General features: G+C 34.3%; 2 protein-coding genes across 4 annotated transcripts; both read right to left on the bottom strand.

Moving 5' to 3' along the window:
• Positions 1-577: 577 nt before the first annotated feature.
• On the bottom strand, positions 578-4,491 carry LOC132049484 (probable pectinesterase 15). 2 transcript variants are annotated; one of them, XM_059440312.1, is made up of 5 exons: positions 4,043-4,491; positions 3,081-3,252; positions 2,280-2,486; positions 1,423-1,677; positions 578-962 (listed from the first exon to the last, which is right to left on the bottom strand). In XM_059440312.1, the coding sequence occupies exons 1-5, from the start codon at positions 4,441-4,443 to the stop codon at positions 906-908; spliced, it is 1,092 nt and encodes a 363-aa protein (XP_059296295.1). In that variant the 5' UTR covers positions 4,444-4,491; the 3' UTR covers positions 578-905. The 2 variants fall into 2 exon arrangements, with proteins under 2 accessions (XP_059296295.1, XP_059296294.1); XM_059440311.1 differs by having other exon boundaries at positions 1,427-1,677; positions 4,043-4,488.
• A 2,962-nt stretch (positions 4,492-7,453) lies between these two features.
• On the bottom strand, positions 7,454-19,362 carry LOC132049482 (uncharacterized). 2 transcript variants are annotated; one of them, XM_059440306.1, is made up of 22 exons: positions 18,900-19,362; positions 17,241-17,398; positions 15,679-15,750; positions 15,348-15,552; positions 15,155-15,263; positions 14,192-14,284; positions 13,996-14,073; positions 13,787-13,879; positions 13,608-13,700; positions 13,429-13,510; positions 13,253-13,312; positions 13,128-13,180; positions 12,836-13,002; positions 10,428-10,641; positions 10,279-10,336; positions 10,137-10,193; positions 9,724-9,963; positions 9,122-9,186; positions 8,961-9,017; positions 8,775-8,868; positions 7,933-8,073; positions 7,454-7,855 (listed from the first exon to the last, which is right to left on the bottom strand). In XM_059440306.1, the coding sequence occupies exons 1-22, from the start codon at positions 19,228-19,230 to the stop codon at positions 7,724-7,726; spliced, it is 2,652 nt and encodes an 883-aa protein (XP_059296289.1). In that variant the 5' UTR covers positions 19,231-19,362; the 3' UTR covers positions 7,454-7,723. The 2 variants fall into 2 exon arrangements, with proteins under 2 accessions (XP_059296289.1, XP_059296290.1); XM_059440307.1 differs by lacking the exon at positions 14,192-14,284.
• Between the last annotated feature and the right edge of the window lie 1,545 nt (positions 19,363-20,907).

Here is a 20,907-nt window from a genome sequence, read left to right as displayed (position 1 = left end):
TCAATAAAGCATGTTAGTAGTTTTAGTTCCTGGCTTTGTTATAACTTCGTATTGTGCTTCTTCTTAAAGATCAATAAGAGGTTAATCTTTTTATGTGTTTTATATCCTTATTTAGATGGGAATAAATACAGAGCTTTAGAAAATCATCCAACATAAAATTGAATTCAATTCAAATTTCGTGATCACGAGTGTGTAGTAAGAGGACAGGGGTGGAGTGAAGTCGCTGCCCAACCCTACCTATATAAAAGAAAAGGAATAACTCATCAGGACACCATTTGTCAAATAGATACCTTTCCTATCCTCGTGACCAGATAGACACCTCAATTAGGTAAGTGTTACGTGAAATAATACGTATAAGAATATGCTATTTCTTGGCCAAAAATAAATGTATTTGTAACTGAGCTATATCATCAGAATCTTAAGAGTAACTTACTCTTGTTTTCCCAAACCAAACTTCTATTAATCAGAAACTAATATTTCACTTGCTCCTTACAATTATATCAAAAAGAAGAAACAACTAATTAATTATAAATCGGTAAATGGTAACATTTCTTCTAAACTTTGGTTTTTACATGTCTGAAAGAGAAAACTTGCCAAAAAGCAAGGATATAACCTGTATACATATAAATGACAAAGTCTGAATAATGTATATATCTTACTCGGAAATTAATAATTTTAGTATCCGAGAAAAATAACTGTTAAAGATGATATACAGTACAAGCATATCTTTGTCGTTACATATTTATACAACATAAACAATGTTTATCTTCGTTCTATATATGTTAGTGAATCCCAAAAATCAAGTGTCTGATCTTCCATTAAGAAGCCACTGTTCTCCATCTATAAATGAGATGTCAATGTACTGAGCTGCCTCATTTTGCTTCAACTGCTTTCCATAGGGTACCCTATCTGTGTAGTTGGCTCCAGGTCCAAAGCACTCGTATTCTCCAAACAATACTGTCCTGCAAAAGCATGATATTATTATTAGTTTACTACCTGTTGAGCTTGTTAAGTTTAAACAAATTACGTGATGTTTTACACGATAGGAATTAAGTTATGTCTACAATCATTTTTTATTTAAAAAAGAATGACATATTTCAATATTTGAAAGTATATCAACTTTGAACTTTTCATTTTACACTTAATGAGACAAATGTTATGACTCACAAGTTTCAAAAGTTTTATAGTCACATAAATATTAGAATATTTTAAATCCTTATATTTCAAAAATCTTCCTTATTTTTTCAAGTTTTGTTCCAAATCAAACTATGTCACATAAATTATAACTGAGGAAGTATGATTTTATAAGTTGTCCGTATTCTTAAAGCAGTTTTACTACTGATCATTTTATAATTTAATTAACAAATTCTCCAGTAGGGAATATGAAAAATTATAGAGGTTAGCTAGGATATAATTAATTACTGACTGATCTTTTGTTGAATCTCTCCAATCATTCCAGCCATCTGAAGAAACCACATCTGACATGTAAGTCTTGGAGAAAATAACAGTAGCATATGCTCCCCATGCTCGGCCCAGCCATATTTTACCACTGCCACCAATAGCACAATTCACAAATGAAAATCCAGAATTTTCATTTTTGGAATTTCTTCCTTGTGCTGTAATGGATCCTCCTACTCCATTTTTTTCTTCTTTTGCTATCGAATTTATCTTGCAATCCTGTGATGTATCAGAGATGAAGTCAGGATTTGAAGTTTATAGATTTTGAATTTGTTATTCAAACTCATAGCTCACTTTTAGGAACTCACAATTAAACCAAATTGAAGAATTAATCTAAATAGTTGCTCGCTCAACCGTTTAAACAAAACATAACCAGCAGATGTATATACTATATGTATAATATGTGTATAATCGTGTATAATTAGTGTATAACCTATGCATACCCGTTAAGTGAGCGCAATTCTATTTTCCCTTTACTAGTAGATACCATTTTATCTTACGTATCTACCTCGCTTACCACCCCTTGGGCTTAAAAGCCTTTCCGTTATCACCACTTACCTAGATCAATATGGCTAGTTTTCTAGCAAGTAAACCGAAAAATTCGGCCAGCTATTTGTGTGAAGATCCTAACACAAATACATGGTCTAAGTAAAGGCTATTGGGTTAGTCTGACCCGTACACAATATTATAGCACCGCATGTGGACAATCATATTTACTGTAAGTTCGTTCGAAACTAAAAACTAAATGGATTTAAGTTATATACACCAAAAGTGTGACCAGCCAATTATATGCACAATAGAAAAATTCTAAACCAATGTACCTCATAGAGTGATCTACCACTTCCAAAGATAAAATCAATGGATCCTTGAACGAAGCATTCTTTAAAGTAATGTCTGCCTCGATCATCATTAAGAGTGTCTTGTGCTCCATAAAATCCACAACCATAAAATGCAACTTCATCTCCAGTTACTCTTAGAGCCACTGCTTGTGCTCCAACCTCACCTGGTGAAGCCGGTGGAGCTGTGTTCTTAATATCATCAAAAAAAAAAAAAAAAAATAGATTGTTAATATATTATAACTAAATACCTAGTAAGTTCGGAGGGATATATGAATTTTTGCAGTTCCAGTTCAACATTATAAAAAATCAGTGTCCCTATACTAGAAGTTCTTTTACATTTTCTGTTGGCATATAAATCTCTAACAAGACTAGAAGATCGTTTAGTTGGAGGGATTAAGTGGGTTATCTCAGTATGAATTTGGGATTAAGTCTATCATGTGTTTGGTTGGATATTAGCTACAATCAGGATAAATTTATACCACAATTATGGAATTATTTATCTCATATAAAAGGTGAGATTACATACCGGAGACTTACAATCCCAGGATTATAATCCCAAGATAACCTAATTTTGAATCAAACGACCCCTAAGACTCCGGGCTATTTAGCGACAAATTTTATAGTTAATTCTTTTTTTTATTGTAGTAGCAGATATTGGACCTAAGGTGAACGTAATAATATGACTGAAAACTTAGTCCTAATTAATTGGTATATATGAGAAAATTCGAATTATATGTATGATTGATCAGATTATGAAAAAAGAAAGATATATAGGTGGTGTACCTGGAAGCTGATATTGTAGGCTATGAAATTGGAAGCATAAATAGCAACAGTAAAGCTATTTACAGTTCCACCAGTAGAATTTGCAGTATCATTCCATGCTATAGCAGTACTAAGGTAACCTTGACCTTCTATTATTAAATTTGTCTTGCTAGAGTTTATCACCACTTTCTCCCTGCCAGAATAGCATGAAATTCCAATTAATGAAAATTTTAACTCAAAGAGTTAAAATCTATATATTGATTCTGTAAATTCAATATTGACGCTGGTAATAATTGTTCATGAAAAATGAGTTAATTGTAACCTAAAAAATAAAGCAAGTTTTCTATCACGACAGGTTAAACTACACATACATTGATAGTGTAAGTTAGGGCGGAACTAAAAGCTGTTTATGATTTCGCAAATCAAGAACCATTAAACTTAAAATCCTAGCTCCACCTCTAGTGTAAGATTCTTTTTATTGTCAGCGTTTATAAGTTATAGTTGAATTTCCTTACAAACTCAAAATGAAGTTCAACTCATATGCACCGAAAGTGTTCAGAGGTGGCTCCATGATTTAAATTTACATAAGAAGTTCAACATTTAAGATTCATATCACTAAATTCATTGCACTCTTAAAATTATGTGTTTAAATCTAATATATGTTAATATTTTGATTAATAGGTTTTACATATGTTTTCATACTCTGCCCGAACATACTGGGTTCAGACCAACCATAGCCCGAAGACTACATTCGACTAACGGTGCAAAGATTTTTTTACGCTATACAACTGGTATTTCAAAAGATCATAACTACAATTAATTTCTCCTTAAGAAGTGGGATCTAAAAAATAAGACAGGTTACCTGCTACAACAAATGAAATTGACCTGATAATTATTTAGAATATCAATGTATATTATGAGTTAAACTCCTAATTAAAAATATAGTCTAACAAGGAAAAATAAACAAAAAAGAAGAAGATTACTTGTATGTGCCTGAATCAACTAGAATAAGCCTTTTGGTAGAACTATCATCAGGAACAGCATCCACAGCCTTTTGTATACTGCTGAAATTTCCACAACCATTTAAATCCACAGTCAAAACATGAGAAACTCCATATACTGATACAAGCTTTGAGTTCCATTTGGAATAGTCACATTTAGAACTATGCAATCTTGTTATTTCTTCAAAGATGGAAAAGAAATCTTGTATACCACTTTTTTCAATTACCCTTTTCAGCAAATTAGCAAGTGAAAAGCTAGTAGTTTCAATAGGACTATTCGTGGGAGAGTGGTAATTAGTGGAATAGAGAGGAAGAATGATGGAAGAAAGTGCAACGGTAAAGGTTATGAACCAAAACAAAATGGTCCTTGTAGTAGTGTTCATAGTTTAGGTATATTTTGATTTGATGTTGTTTTGCTTGTACTATTTTTATGATGTCTTTAAATAGTAAAGAATAGTCATGAACATGTGGGATATAATGGAAGCATGGTCATTTTTTTTGTTGACGTAGGAGGTAAGAAAAGTGTGGACGAAGGGTCATTAATCATCATTATATTTTTATTTTTTATTTTCCATCCAATGTCCGATATCCGGATTGAGCCCGACATAATTTGAGCTCGCGTCGGAAATTGCGCCTCTTGGAGGATATATAAAGCGCTCTCTAATAAAGGTGACTCCATATTCAAGACTCTGAACGATTAAGTATGAATTAAGGAGTACTTATCATTGCACCACAACCCTTGTTACGTTGATGTCCATCAAGATTCATGACAATAAAATTTTAGTGTTGAAGAAAAAGATGAAAGAAGGGGGGAAGATCATGGTGGAAGTTAAGATATGGGGCAGAAGAAAAAAGTGGAGATTAGATAATGGACACGCCAAGAAACTATGTAAGGAGAAGGAATTTAATTCAATTACCTTTTCTAATTGAGTTTAAATAGTGTATTAAAAGGATTTTGCACTATTAGATTACTTAAAATATAATTATAAGTAGTGAAGGAGCCACCTTTGTCTAAGGGAAGTCAATTGACACCCGTTCATCATCGAAAAATTACACTGCCTAAATAGGTCAAAATATTTCCTTCATGTATATATACTACATGTTAAATCCTGTTGTTTCTACTTTCTCTTTCTCCGTGTGTTTATTTATTCATTATTTTGAATTCTCTTAATGAAAATTCTGACTTTGTACGTCACTGTGTATAAGTAACGATTCATAAAGAGTGATATTATTAATTATTAACCTATTAAATAAGAAAGTTTACCTCTTACAACGTGTTATAATAATTAATTATGTAAAGAAAAAACATATATACTTCCAATATATATATAAAAGTTATTTTTTTATAAGGAAACTAATTAGGTATGAATTCATGATGCGTGCTTATCCGGCAGATTTTGACTTTTTCAGATTGAAGGGTTGGCCCTTGGCCGGTGGATGGACATGAATGAAGAAAATGAAAATAATTTACGTATATATTTTGGTTAACATTTGTTGCAACGCTTAGTATTGATAGCAATTTAGAATACTTAAGAAGCTTCTTGTTTTTTTTTTTTTTGGGGGGAAAAAATGAAGCTTCTTCATTTGTCATTGTAATCTTATTTTGCTTGAAGTACAGCGACATTGCTTTTGCAGGACGTAAGGAGTTTGGGGTTTTAACTTGAATGATCTTCTTTTTTTCTTTTTGTTTTTTCGCCTAAACATTCTTTAGTTCTGTTTATCAATCAAAACTATATAAGGTTTCCCTTTCTCGAATACATAATTTCAAGGCCCTTGAGGAAGAAATATTGAGTCTGATTAGCATTTAAGATATATAATATTAATTCAAAACCTTATATATATGAGCATTGAAAGTATTAATTAGGTCGTAACCCCATAGAATGTCTAAAAGAAATCCACATCCATCATATAACTCGAAAATTCTGATAATTTTAAGAGATATATAAACATTAATTTGAAGGCTTATGAACTTAGTCACAATCATGATATAAAATGGATCAGATGAACCTAGAGGCAGAGCCAAAAATTTTAGTTTATAAGTGCCGAAAAATTTTAGTTTATGAGTGCCGAATCATAATTTATTTTTCTTATTGAGTTCTGAGTAAATAATTTTTACATATAAAATGAATTTTTCAACTTAAAATACAAGATTTGAGCCAAAATTATTGGATTTAACATGCATTGTGCCTCCGCCCCCGAATGAACCTCATATGAGACAATCAGAGAAAATCTTTGAGAATTTTCTTTTGTTTCTTTGTGTTCTTTTGGTTAAAAGGGCAACAGAAGTGTCAGATGATGTACGTCTTTGCCGAGTTGAAATTTCAGTGACCACGTCAATGGAATATTTGAAGGAAAAATAGATGAGAGAGTGTTAATAAGCTATGTTGCTCGAACTCTTCAAAAATGTCAAAGGGTGCTTGTTGGATTCTCCAAAAATAGTATATTTTTGGAGTATCCGACACGAGTGCAGTATCTAAAGTGAAGAGTCCATGCAACCTAGTTAATAAGTTCGAGTTTAGTACCGAGACCCCTAAACTAAGACTAATACTAAGTCCTATCTGCTGATGGTATAAAAAGATATTTACACAGTAAAGTGTGAGATGTTAACGCACTACATTGTAAGTGTGTGATGCAACTTGTTGAAATGGTCAAGAAGCCTCAACGTTTAGTAGAGATGTTAACATCATCCGACATTGCAAGTATGATGCAACTTGTTGAAATTGTATCATAGGAAGCAATCTTTACAGGTAAAAGAGCTCCGTACAGTCATTACGAAAGTTCCAAGTAATGAAAGACAGGCGAATCATTAGACTGCTCTGGATAAGTTAATCGCCAGAGACGAGCAGCGAGTGACCCACAATTACTGTCATCGTCTTGAGCCAAGGATCTATCGGAAACAGGCTCTCTACCTTCATAAGGTAGGAGTAAAATCTACCTACACTCTACCCTTTCCAGACCCCACCTAGTGGGATTATAGTGGGTATGTTGTTGTTGTTGACTAACTCCGCATAATGTTGAACCGCATAGGCACTAAAACGGCATTACTATTCTGCACTTATTGACTTAAATCGTGTCCGTATACAAAATCTTACTTCAAAGCCAGAATCAAGATCGTTCACTATGTACTTCTCATTCTTATACATATTTCACAGATAAAGGACGGACGGAATCTCCGAGGATGGTCCTGGCTTATCCACCATTTACAACCCCAATCCGGGACTTCCCAGCATGAACCCGAATCTAATCAGGCCCCAATGCAGGTACCGAACCGGGAACCAAAAAAAAATGAACGGCTGATGTTCAGATTAGCATTTTCAGTTTTGGATACTCAAAACCTTGTTGGTCGTGAATACAAAAAATAAACTCGAAAAAAGTAGTTTTACAGGAAAAAAATGATTGAAAGCTCCGTTCTTGATATTAAGGTTCGTTGTCATGCTTGTTACTGATATGCTTTTACATCATCTCTGATATGACATTTCGGAGAATGTTAGACAAAGAAACTCGAGATATGCTCGAGCTGTAGAACCTTTTTACCCCTCTGATCCTCTACAACTCATTTATAATTGCTACTACTTTCCCTCTTCTGATAAATAAGATATCCTATACATGTAATATAAAAAATGGATCTACAAATGGGATTGAACTTCTATTATCTGTGTCAAGCTACTCATCTGGAACATCAGTTTCAGCAGCTTCCCCCTGCTGAATGATTCTACATTTAGGAACCATTTTTTCCAGCATAGATGTGCCTTTAAAACTAATCATTTGCCAACAGGTTTTTCTGTAGTTGATAAGCTGCAAAGAATACAAGCAGCTTAGCATTCAAAGAGACAAATACGATGCAGCAGCAAAATGCATGGGCACATGCATACCTGATCTGGTGTTAACTCCTTGAATCCAAATTTCTCAGTCCATATCGACATAGCTTCAACAGCAGCTGGGAGTACAAAGCGTCTCACACCCAAAAATGCAAGCAATTTTTCTATGCAGGAGAACAGCAACTTAAAGTATCCCTGTAAACATTCAAATATCTTTCATAAGATACAATCCTAATTAAAAACTGCCCTAACATGAGACTAAGCAGATGCCATAATAGTTATACAGAATCATTAGAGTTCACAAATATGCCAACTAATATTCACCTTTGCTGCATATGGATAAAGTGGGGTGTTAACCAGGTTTAGTCTCAATGAATCTTTAGCAGAGCATTACTATATTAGCTTCTACAAAACCGTTGATACCTTTGTCAAATCCTCGTTTCTTATTCTATAGATCAGTTTAAAGTTTAAGAAATAAAATGGAATATCTGATCCACAAAAAAAAAAAAAAAAAAGGAAAAAGCTAAAAGAACAGGCCAATGATCAAATGTGACATTCTAGCAGTGGCCAGAAAATGCTTGCCTTGGACATGCAACCCAAAAAGATAGAAAGACCATCTAACACTCATTCAAGTTATTCAAAAAGTTGGTTATAAACGGCCACCCAATAAAAATTGTCTGCTTCCTGTCGGGCAGCTGATATTCTTTTCATTGAGTTATGCAAATCTTCTAACAAAAAGCCTAAATGCATATAAACATAAGGCAATACCTTCTGAATTTGACCCGTGATTAACTGGCTTTGCAAGACGTAATTCTAGCTAACCCAATGAAGTACTGCAAGAAATTTGCTAAGCAACAAAACATAAAATAACATAAAAACATAAAACGTTGCTATACCTTGCCTTTGCTGCCAACACGGGTTGCCACAAGAGGGAGTTCTGCCATATCCTGGCCAAAAATCCGGAGGATCCCTGCTGATACTACTGTTGAGCTGCATTTATCAGCCAAAGAACTTCGTAAGTTATTTAATCATAATAGGCTTCAACTATCAAAATCTTTAAATGAACATACCGCACTACTTACTTTACAGTTAATATAGCGCAATACATGCCTCCAAAGTCTTGGCCCCTAATATTCCTTCTGCAGGAGGTAAGAGAAGGTGAGGAAGAGCGCCTCTATGATTAGATCAATCATGAAACTAAATGGAAAAAATAACTCTGCATAACAAGGAGAATAGAGCCTACCCATAGACCATAGACGGAATGAAGTCACGTCCAGTTACTGAATCAACAATAGGATCGAAACCATCCTGAAAGTCAACAATGAAAGAATTGATGCTAACATTTTTCCTTAAAACTGACACATGCAATGAAAGATATAATCTAGAAATTCTTGAAAGACACTTCCAAAGGAAATTGCGAAAATATATGTAATGAATGCCATCTCATTGATAAGGGTAAAACGAAAGAAATAACCAATTACATCAATTAAATATTAAATCATCTATAAAAAGCTGGTTCAATGAAATAGGAAGTACCAGAACGGCAAATTTAAATGATATACAGATACAACATCATGACATGTTTCCCGCATTAACGATTCTGGATGCGCAACAGAAACAACTCTGAATATGTTCATACCATTCACAGAACCAGTCACAGAATGACAAAAAGGCAGTGACACCAAAAAAAAAAAAAAAAAAGCATGAGATACATATTTGCCCGCCAACCCCACCCCCATAATATAAAGTGGAGAGCAAGCTTTTGTTGTTCTAAAGTACCTATATATCATAGCTAATGTCAATTGATCAAGCATTGAAATAAATGATACCAGGGCTAATGCTTACATGGAAGATAGAAACAGCTTCTGCCAGTAGCCTTCTGGTTTCACGAGAGGAAATTCTGCCACTCAGAAGTCTCCATCTAACATCAAGTTCATCAACAGCAACCAAACCGTTTTCCTTCACCCTTATTGCATCCAAACAAGAATCAGGCAACCTCTCTTCTCCTGAGTTTAGCAAATTTTGCAGTGCAGAATAGATACTCTTGCAATTCATACTACAGAACCATTTTCCTTTAGGCAATTCCTGTGATGCAAGAAGCATTAACATTTAATGCCAAACCAGCACCAACACCCCCCCCCCACCCCCACACACAAAAACAACCAAACAAAAAAAAAACCCGAAAATAATAGAAAACAAATGCATGTATATCGGACAACGAAAAGAACCTATTCATGAAATAATCTTAAAATGCAAACCTTTAAATCTGCTATCTTGCTTTTCTTCAAGCAGCCAACATGATACTCTTTCTCACACTGAAAAACAAATAACGGATAAAGTATTTCAAGTTCATATAGTTAGCAGAATAAGAGACAGATATAAAGAATGCAGAGGAAAGACCTGGTCGCAAAGGATGACAGTCCGTGGACCAAAACCGGACTTGCTAAAGTCATAAGCTCTGTAGACAGAAAAGAAACGACATGCTGGATCAAACTAACAAAGCTAAGATGCTCAACCACGATGTGCTTTTAGCCAGACAAAAAAACTACCTGCATAAAACACATGCAATAAATTCTGCCTCTTCTGCGCTCTTCACAATACGAATGCAACGTTTTGTTATTTGCTCTATGGGATCAATACCGGAGACCCTGCCGGCTGCTAAGGCATTCGCATTGTGCTCCGCAAACTTCTCCTTCTGTAACAGGCTTTCACAATACTTGCAGTACCATTTACCACGAGGGATAGTTGATAATGATGCACACTCTGCATAGACCATTGGAATCACACATCAAATGCTTATAGATGAAACATGATATCATGACCAGCACCAGCAAGCAACATGCCAACATCGATTAAATGGTCTAAAACGTGATAGCAAGTAGAACAAAAGCCAAAATTTCAAATTACCCTTGCAAAGTGTAGTGTAGCTCAAAACACATTGATGGCTATACATCATTCATACCAAAGTTGGTGAATTATATAAAATCAGTCTAGAAGAAACTTGAAAGAAGCTAATGATCTTTTTTTTGAAACTGTAGAAGCTAATGATCTTTCAGACCCATTTCATAGTGGTGCATAGCTTTAATAGAAGGTTCAACTCTTATTGCATAAACAGCAAAGCCAAGTCCACTATATGCTCTAAAAGAACTAATTTTAAAGACATGGATAAATGAAGGGAGGGGGGAAGAAAAAGAGTTGCACACAGCTACAGTTTTTTGTGTTGCCTGGACACCAAGCCCAAGGAGGCATGGTCATCCTCTGGCTTATTTGTCGTATTCCTTCTGTTGCACCTGTCCCGTTTTATGTGACACTTCCCTTTTTAGTATGTCCCAAAAAAGAATTGAGACCTTTCTCTTTCTAGAAACTACTTAATCTTTGCATCCTTCATTTTACCCCTAATGAAAAGACTTCCACCACTCACTTAAAAATGACAGGCATGTGGAATTCTTATCACCACTCATTCTATATACTTTTGGTACTTTGCATATATTTTTTGACATGAATTACGGGGAAAGAATAAGGAAGGTTATAAACTTTGCATATATTTGGTTAAGCCTTCTTTAGTATCTTAAACTTTGTGCTCAGTCAAACACCCCACAAAAATTAAGACAGAGGGAGCAATATTTAATAACTTACAGAGCTGAACCCAGCTAATGAAAGCTGGACTAACTATAGAAGATGAAGGTACAAGATTTTATTAAGTGCAAGTTAACCAACTAGGTGCTGGTTCAGCATGTTTTGACATCTTCCCATTTGACAGGTTCGGAAACTATACTAATTCTCATTTAAAGGGTCCAGTTAGAATAATAAAATGTTATGTACAGGCTCATTGCCAGTCAATAAACTCAGTCCACCAAGCAAATCCTTGATTGTTTTATGTTTTTTATCACAGTAGTGTCCAACTAATCCAGGTACCTACTACCTCCCATGAATACAGATACCAAGTCACCTAGCGATTTTAGTATCCAATGGTATTTGAACCCTAGTCTCCAAGGTTTGCTCCCCCGCTAATCAAACAAGGGCTTAAAAGAAAGAAGTAATTTCGTATATAACAATATGGGTCCCCTTGGATGTCACCTAACTAATCCTTATTCCAGCTATGATTCTTTTTTTTTTCTTTTTTTGGTTTGGGGTTTTTTTTTTTTTTTTTCGGGGGGGGGGGGGGGGGGGGCTCGAAGTGCAGGTGATTGGTCATCTGAGGATTTCCGAGTTTTGACTAATTAATGAACTAACTCTGCGTTAATTTCCGAGCTTTTATGCATTTGTATTCTCTAGGACTTCTCTAAGAAAGCTAGAAATAGTTTCCATAACACTATATGGCTGCAACCTCAATCATAAACAAGTACAATATCGAAATTCAGTCTAGATTCCTCATTAAAAATGTAATGGCCAGCTGATGAAGAGCTATACCGAGTAGAAATTTCGAAGTGAAGAAGCTATTTCTTAAGTCAAGTCTGCTGCTACTAGGGTAACTACATACAAATAAATGAGCATCAGAATAAAAAATAGCCACAAGCATATAACTGCCTTGTGTTCTTATCAACGGAAGCATCGACATAGATTTTTTTTTACATAGATAGAACCCCAACTTTTTAACAGTCTCACATAAATGTACATAACAGATTGAAAATAGAATTCGACTTAAAGTATTAATATTCAACTAATACTGGAGTTAATTAATTCACAATTACGATCTATTTCCTGAACTCACCCATGTGCCCCAAAATCAGTTACAGAAAATTAGGTTCTTATTCACTTAGTCCTATCTTACCTCTTTTCAACACGACCACTCTCACCTCAGAAAACCCAAGAAAGGGAAGAAAGGAAAGCAACCCGATGCATCGATGATCAAATAGAACATAGTGAACTCAATCATCATTCACCAGGGAAAAAGAAGAGAAGAAGAAAGTATCTTGTAAAATATTGAAACTGTCAATCAAGAAAAGTCCAACTTTACCTTTATGGAAAGCCCTAGGACATCCATCACAAAGCACTAGTCTACCACCATCTGCGCATATGATGCACAAGTTATCGCTGTCTTTAACCGATGAGTTACGGCCTTTTAACAGAGATATAGCAAATTCATGTAGCGAAACTCCATTAGACGTGTAAATGTACCCATAACTGCAACAGACATTGACAAAGTCAAGCACCCACATTAGAACCGCGTTAGCAGAATTAGGCTCACATACAGTCACTAATGATACATATTCTTTGAAACAGAGATGAAAAGAACAATGAAGACTAACGGTTTTTTTCGCGATGCCCAACCTGCATGAGCTTCAAACTGAGATGGACTAACCTAACCATAAAATGAAATGCCATCAGAATATCTCGCAGGACAATTGGGGAGACCCTAAGCAAGGGGTTGTACCTCAGTATGGCAGCAAGAACAGAATATACCAGATCCCTTCTTATAACCAACAAGCAATTTCTGCCAATTACAAATAAGCAAATAACCATATCAACAAAATAAAGCAGAGCAAAAATCCACTGGATACGATGGATCAACTACTATATTAAACAGTCATAAAGGAGATGCTCAGCAACCTTTCCACGAGAATAATAAGCTACTTCAGTTCCTTCAGGCAGTCCACCTTCCTCAAAGACCAATTTATGCATCTTGTGATCCCTGAACAAAGTGATATCACAGAACCAAGCAATATAAGCAACATTGTTATCAGAAGAATCCACAATTAGCATAAATAATACAGAAGACAAGTACTAACCTTTTTGTCATTTTCCATTGGGTCCTAGAGTGCACTGAGACACCGGGCGAAGCAACTTTAGAATACTTCAAAACTGCAACTGATTTTGACAATCTGACTTAACATAAAAGCCACCATATGAGTTGAGAGGTAATTTAATAGAAAAAGCTCTAATGAAAAATTCAGTAATATTCACCAACTTTTCTGAGATATTTCCCTGCATGCTGTTTCTGAATGAACTGCACATTGTAGCAGTTCCATCCGACTTTGGAGCAAAAACTGGCTTCGTTAACCTTGAAGGACCAAATAAAAGTAGGTCAGAAACGAGAGATGACAAATAAAAAACTACATTTTCACTAACTTCGTAAAGAAGAAAATCAAACAGAAAATAATAAGGGAATTAACACACTTATTTGGTGTCTTCCACTTCTTTCCGGAGAGGGTATGCACTGAAGGAGATTGTCCACTTGAATGCAATATAACGGCCCTTAATATGCAAATAAAATAGCATCAGTCCATGTTATTGAACCCACTTTACTTCCATTGAGCAAAAGTTCAATGAGCAAAAATATCAAGCAGAATCAATTAACTATATTGATACCAACTTTTTCTTTTTCCTTCCTCTAATGCTTTTTAGAGGAACAGATGACAAATTTGAAGCTCCGGAGGAATTTAAGTTCAGAACTGGCTCAAACACCCTAAATTTGAAAGAAGAAAAAAAAAAAAGAAGATTAAGAATGATTATTATAACAAAAAAGAAAGACTGATAAGATTTTCAAGTATGCAAACTGAAAAACGACGAATTTGTCAGACAACCATCTGTTCGAAAGGAATTAGGAATAATCTATTTGACGAAAGTATAAATGAAGACTTGGTTTATTAACACAATTTTTGGATATTTATTAGTTACAAGCAATATAACTGATTGTTAATACTTGTCTAAAATAACTGTTTGCTGACATTTCTGATTACTTTGACCCAACCAATATTATTTCTCTCAAAGTCTTGCATAAAAAAAACTCTACCATGTTTAAGTTGTTGATCCACTTTGTTCTTCGGGAAAACTTGCTAAACCAATTCTGTTGTGCTCTGTTGATTCATTTCACATAACATTTTATGTGGTTTTACTGACAAAGAAACATGGGAAGGAGGAAGTACTGAAGAAGCCAACCATGCTAGTCTATAGCACAATAGTGATGCATAGTAGATCTTAAATACCATGTCTTCCCATCCTGTTACAGAGGTGTATCCAATATTTTGAGTTTATGGGTTCCGGATTCGAGAAAAGGCAACTTATTGGGTTCTGAATAAATTATCAATACGAATTAAGTGGATTTCTTAACATAAAACACAAATACAAGATTTGGCCAAAGCTACTGGCTCTGCCTAACCCGTAATTAGAACTCTTGCTCCGCCCCTGGATCCCAACTTTTAAGCCTTTGCCTAAATCCTAAAAACCTAAATTGGTGCTCAACTAATCTTAAGAAGCAGGCTCCACTAAAGCACAAAAGAAAAAGGAGCAAACAGCAGCAATAAGATCAAGAGGTGACTAAAAAAAAAAAACATACCCATTTTCAGTGTTTATCGACTGTGTTGGAGTGGCTTCTGATCTTAAAGAAAGTATGCATGAATCACAAGGCTGTTCATCTTTTCCAGCTAGTGTTGCAACAAAAGACCCTAGCCATAACAGTAAAGCATATCTTTTAATTACCCTTGTAAGAAAACATGTCTCTATATTCAAGTTTGCATGAGCAAGCTCACCCTTGCAATCCCGACAAATGAGACTTCTCTTCACAGGAAATGGACCGATGACACTCTGAATTGTTTCTTCTAACGTTTTCAAGGAGCCTTTTCTACACTCTTTGACCACGTCGAGGAGGCTCTTTCCATTTTCCAGGCAGATATACTCTGATGCACGTCTGTATGAATTACACGCGTGGATCTCAAATTTGCTAGGAGGAACAACCTAACATTATGAAAGTGATACAGAATGTGATAAGTACAGACAGTAAGATACTGTTTATTAGGACGACCAAAGTAGTAAAGTGTGATAAAAGGGAAGCAAGAGAAATAGAAAAAACTAAATACTCACTCTAGTTCCCTTGCACAGATCACAAGAACAAAGAATTCCGGTATCTTTAATTGTTCCTCGGAGTGGAATTCCCTAAAATTAAGACAATATTAACCTTAAGATGGAAGGCATAACTACTGAATCCATCAAAGCATTTTAAAAGTGTCATACTAAGAAGTGGAGATAAGTAATGAGCACATTTAAGGAAAAGAAACTGGAAGTGAATCAACAGCAAGTTACATTAGACATCATGTAGTTACAAAATTAAAGATTTTATGTATTAAGCATGTGTGCTGCCAACCAAAAAAAAAGACTAGCATGAATGCTGTCTTTAGAAATTTATGCATACGCATTTAAGAAAAAGAAACTGGAAGAGCATCAACAGCAAGTTACATGATATAGCTTTAGCCATTATGTAGTTACAAATTAATGTTTTGTTTAAACTTAGAGCCGATTAAAAAAAACAGCTTGAATGCTGCTTTTAGAAATTTATGCACACACCCACTATCCCCCTTTGTGGGGCTGTGGGACAGTTGAAGCCATATCCAACCAAAAGAAAAATGTTATCCAAACGCATTTTTAGTAATTTTAGCATCTCTAGTAATTCTAGTAAAACTTACCTATTGACCCCTCAGCTTTTGTGGTGTTACAACATTTAAGTAATTGCCGTTCCATCAGACCATAAAGATAAAATAATATTTCATTTTGTTCTTCCAGACAACTACTTATTGAGATTAGTAAGCCCTTTTATGACGCTTCAACATTTTGAACTGATTGGATTATTTTCAATAACTGAGGTAACTCTTTTTTTAACTAGTATAATTGAGGGGCAACTCTATATATAAAAACAGAGAATCTAGAACTGCCTCTAATGCTATTCTCCAATATCTTGTCGCGGGTAAAGTGAAAATAAAAAATCAGCCAAAGTTCTGCTAGCAAATACAGTCAAACCTCTCTATAACAACATCCTTATATAACAGCCAAGTTTGTCTCAAAACTGATTTTTATGTTATATTTTACCTCTCTATAACAGGTTTTTACCTATAACAGCAACAACCATATATTATACCAGTATGCTCTTTGTAAAATTACCCCTCTATGACAGCTATCTTCTTTTTTGATAATAAAATAACTGACCATCTTTATAGAGATAGAATCTTTAAGACTACTAATAATAGTTCTAGAGATTTTCACCAAATATTTTAATACATTAAATACACTATTGATGACAAAGAATATTATATGAATATATATTTCCATCATTAAAAAAAATTCCTTCTTTATACAAAGTGCAATTAAGCTTAGGATTTGGCATCTTATTTTCTTGTAACAGCCGAATATTATTCATATTTCTTAAAGTTGGCCCCCTCTTTACTTCAATAAAATTCTTTCAGTTACCTATCAAATCTATATATATATATATCAAATGATATTATGGGTGTATCTCAGGCATGCGCTATAGCAGCCAAAATATCTTGGAACCACCAATGCTATTATAAGCCCCGGCCAATTCAAATCAAAATAAAAGGAGCACCTAATACAAAGGAAAACAGAATATAGACCACACTGTAAGAGAAGGATACCTTCTTCCCACTGTAGAAAACAGGATAGCCTTCCAGTAAACCAGTCTCGAACAGCTCCTTAACCGTTGTAGGTATTCCCGTTATCGAAATCTTCTTCGACATTTTCATTTCTAGTTTCTTCTTAGGTGTACCCGACATGGTTACACCACTTCTCTCATCTACACAGGAAAATGTACTAATTATCTAAAGTGCAACTATATTTAAAGGAAAACACACGCGCAATCGTGCATAAAGATAAAAACTGATACTCCCTCTGTCCAATTTATGTGGCACTTTTCGCTTCCCGAGATTCAAACTGCAGGAACTTTGACCAACATTTTAAAATGTATCTTTTCACCAAATTGATATGAGAAAAGTTGCAACTTATAGTACTTTTCATGTAGTTTTCAACTATATAAACTTTAATGTTAAAATATTGAGTTAATCTAATCCAATTTAGCTTCAAAGTTTAGTCAAATTGACTCTCGAAAAGCGAAAAGTATCACATAAATCGGGACGGAGGGAGTAGTAGTTATCATCTCCTAGGACTAAACTTAAAGTTAATATTATCTTCTAGAACTAAAAACTTACGGAAAATTACTCTCTATGTCTATTTTAAAAAATATTCACGCCACGTAGCCCATACTTAGTGTATAAACACCCGATTTTCAACATATTTGAGTATCAACACCTTTTATACACTTTATACAATGTTGATACATTATGTATAATGCTTTCCCCCAGGTATAACGCCGTATAATATTGTATACTGGTCTAGGTGGTGTAAATATTTTCAAAAGTTGTAAGTTTTGAAAATTTCCCAAACTTATGGAAAATTACACTGTCTATCTTTGAAAAATATACGCCATGTACCCCATATTTCGTGTACAAACACCCGATTTTCATCATATTTGTGTATATAAACACCTATTATACACTATTATACATTTTATACAAGGTTGATACATTATGTCTAATGCTTTCCCCAGGTATAATGCTGTATAATATTGCAAACTAGGCTACGTGGCATAAATATTTTCAAAAGCTGTATATTTTTTAAAAAGTGTCATACTATTATTATCTCCTAGAACTAAAATTATAGTTATTAGTATTATCTAGTAGAACTAAAAACTTATGGAAAATTACGCTCTATGTATACCTTTGAAAATATCTACGTAGCCTATACTTTGTGTATAAACACTGGATTTTCAACAAATAATATAAACACCTTTTATACACTTTATACGAGGTTGATACATATATGTATAATGCCCCACCCCCCACCCCCAAACCAGTATAATGATGTATAATAGTATTGTATATTGAGCTACATGGCGTAAATATTTTCAAAAGCTGTATATTTTTAAAAATTTCTAGTATTATTACTCCCTCCGTTCCATAATAAGTGATTTTTTAGACTCATGCACTAGTCACTCCTAGAAAATTAGGGTATTTTTACTAACTTACCCCTAATCAAGCTTTACTACTTTCTAGAAAAAGAAAAAGTAGTTAATGAATCGTGACTATTTAAATAAGGGTAATATTGAAAGAATCAGCCCAAAGTCTTCTTGAAATCCTGAAGCACCACTTATTTTTTTTAAAACTGAAAAGCCTAAAAATTCACTTATTATGAAACGGGAGTATTATCTACTAGAACTAAACTTATACTATTATGTTCACCTTGAGAGTTGCCGTTAGGAATTTCCAACTCCTTCCCCAAAGCTGACCGTGTGAACCTTCTAATCCTCGATTCCTCTTGCTTGACTTCATCAACCTCTGCTGGAATTACTGAATTACCCTTTGTTACATCCATATTTACCATTCTACCACTTGAATTGCCGTTCGTCTTCAACCTCTTGTTCCTTCGATACACGACAACACCATTGCCGCTATCAGTAACCTTAACCTCAGCTGAAACCGAACTGGTCAATTCCGGTACCGGGTTATGCCGGTTCGGGTCACCGGGTTCCGGTTCGGATCCATGAAATTCACGGTTTGATTGTGCCGTCATTGGATCGGAGTTTTTGTGGTGAGGAACGGTGTGTTTAACCCTTCGATTTTGGAGTTAGAAGTGAGAAATTGTGAGTTATTTTTGTATCCTTTTTTACTTTTTACTTTTTTCTTTTATGGAAAATACCGAAACGACTTCTCTAATAAATCAGCCCTTCTGAGCCACTTGTGTCGCCTTGTGCCATTTTAAACGCATAAATAATATAATAATATTGTTGATATGAAACAATTAGGGGCGGGCGTTGAGTGTTTTTCAAAGTATGTTTTTGATAATTCGGTAATCCGTAATTGAAAGTAGATATTAAATATTCTAAACTTTTAAAGTTCGGTCAGGTACCGGTAAATCAAATTTTGATTCTGTAAATACTGGTATGGTAATTTGATAATACCAAATTGATGAAAGCTAAAATAGTTAAGCTTAAGGTCTGCAAACTCTATTGGTTAGTCTTCGTCTTTTTTCCTTGAGAGGGGGTTGATACTACATATTTCTATTCTCTGTTGATACGGTTTTATAATATTAGTATTAGGGGTGTCAATGGGTTTTCAAAAACCGATTGAACCGACCGAGCCGTATCGTACCGAACCGATTTTTAGGTTCTTTTTAATAAAATCGAAGGTTTTAAAATAATTCAATAACCGTACCGAATAATTAGGGTGGATTTTTTATTATATAAAAAATACCGAAAAAATACCGAACCGAATAAATACATATGTTGAAATATATTTTATATATCATAATTTATAATACATAGTTTTAGATATTTTGTCCTTGGGATGAATTTAAATAGAGAGGACTATAACTAAAACTTAAACCTACCCATCGACCCTATTGAAACAAAATACATAAAGTCTCAAACACTACTACACGATAATATCATCAACTGCTCCAAAAGAAGAAAAAGTCTGGTTTCTCCTCCTCTTCTTTTTGTTTATATATTTTCTAAATTTTTAAAGTTCTTATTCCAATTAGCAATGTTAGTAACTACATATAACTTCATATTGCAAATTCGTCAACTAATTTTTTTAGTACAAGTACTCTTTCTCCAATGCCACTAGAACCTATATGACAATTAATTTATATAGTTCTACTTTTCAATAATTTCTTATGATAAAAATAATCTTTAAACACCAATTATCATTTCCTGATACAATTGTTGGTTTGCCACCTTGCTACCTACAAGATCCATCAATCCATTGTATAGTTCTAGTTTTTAATAACTTTAATATTCGTTTAGAAGCAATGAATATACGTATTTATCATGTAGTGTGTTCCTTATAAGTTATAAATAGATGCCATTGTATTTGTGAGCATCAATAATGTAGTGTTTTCAGTTTGTTTCATCCATAACTTTTTAATCCTTGTTTTTTGTATTGCATTAGATGATTTTTTTTAAAATACCGAAAATTAACCGAACCGTACCGATACCGAAGAAAAACCGACCTCATTGGGACGGTTTTCAAAAGTTTGATTTTGTTTATATATAGTAGAGTAACCAAAAAATTTATATGGTATAAATTTTTACAAAAAACCGACCAAACCGAACCATGGACACCCCTAATTAGTATAGTCACTGGGATAAACAATACATCACAAGCAACTAAACTCTTTGAAGTTTGAACTAATAACTTCTAATGCCTATGTTTTGAGTCACTCATATACGGTAATATGGACTAGGCA

Source organism: Lycium ferocissimum, chromosome 3, assembly GCF_029784015.1.
Source record: "Lycium ferocissimum isolate CSIRO_LF1 chromosome 3, AGI_CSIRO_Lferr_CH_V1, whole genome shotgun sequence".
Lineage (NCBI taxonomy): Eukaryota > Viridiplantae > Streptophyta > Magnoliopsida > Solanales > Solanaceae > Lycium > Lycium ferocissimum.
This window is presented reverse-complemented; position numbering and strand designations above follow the sequence as displayed.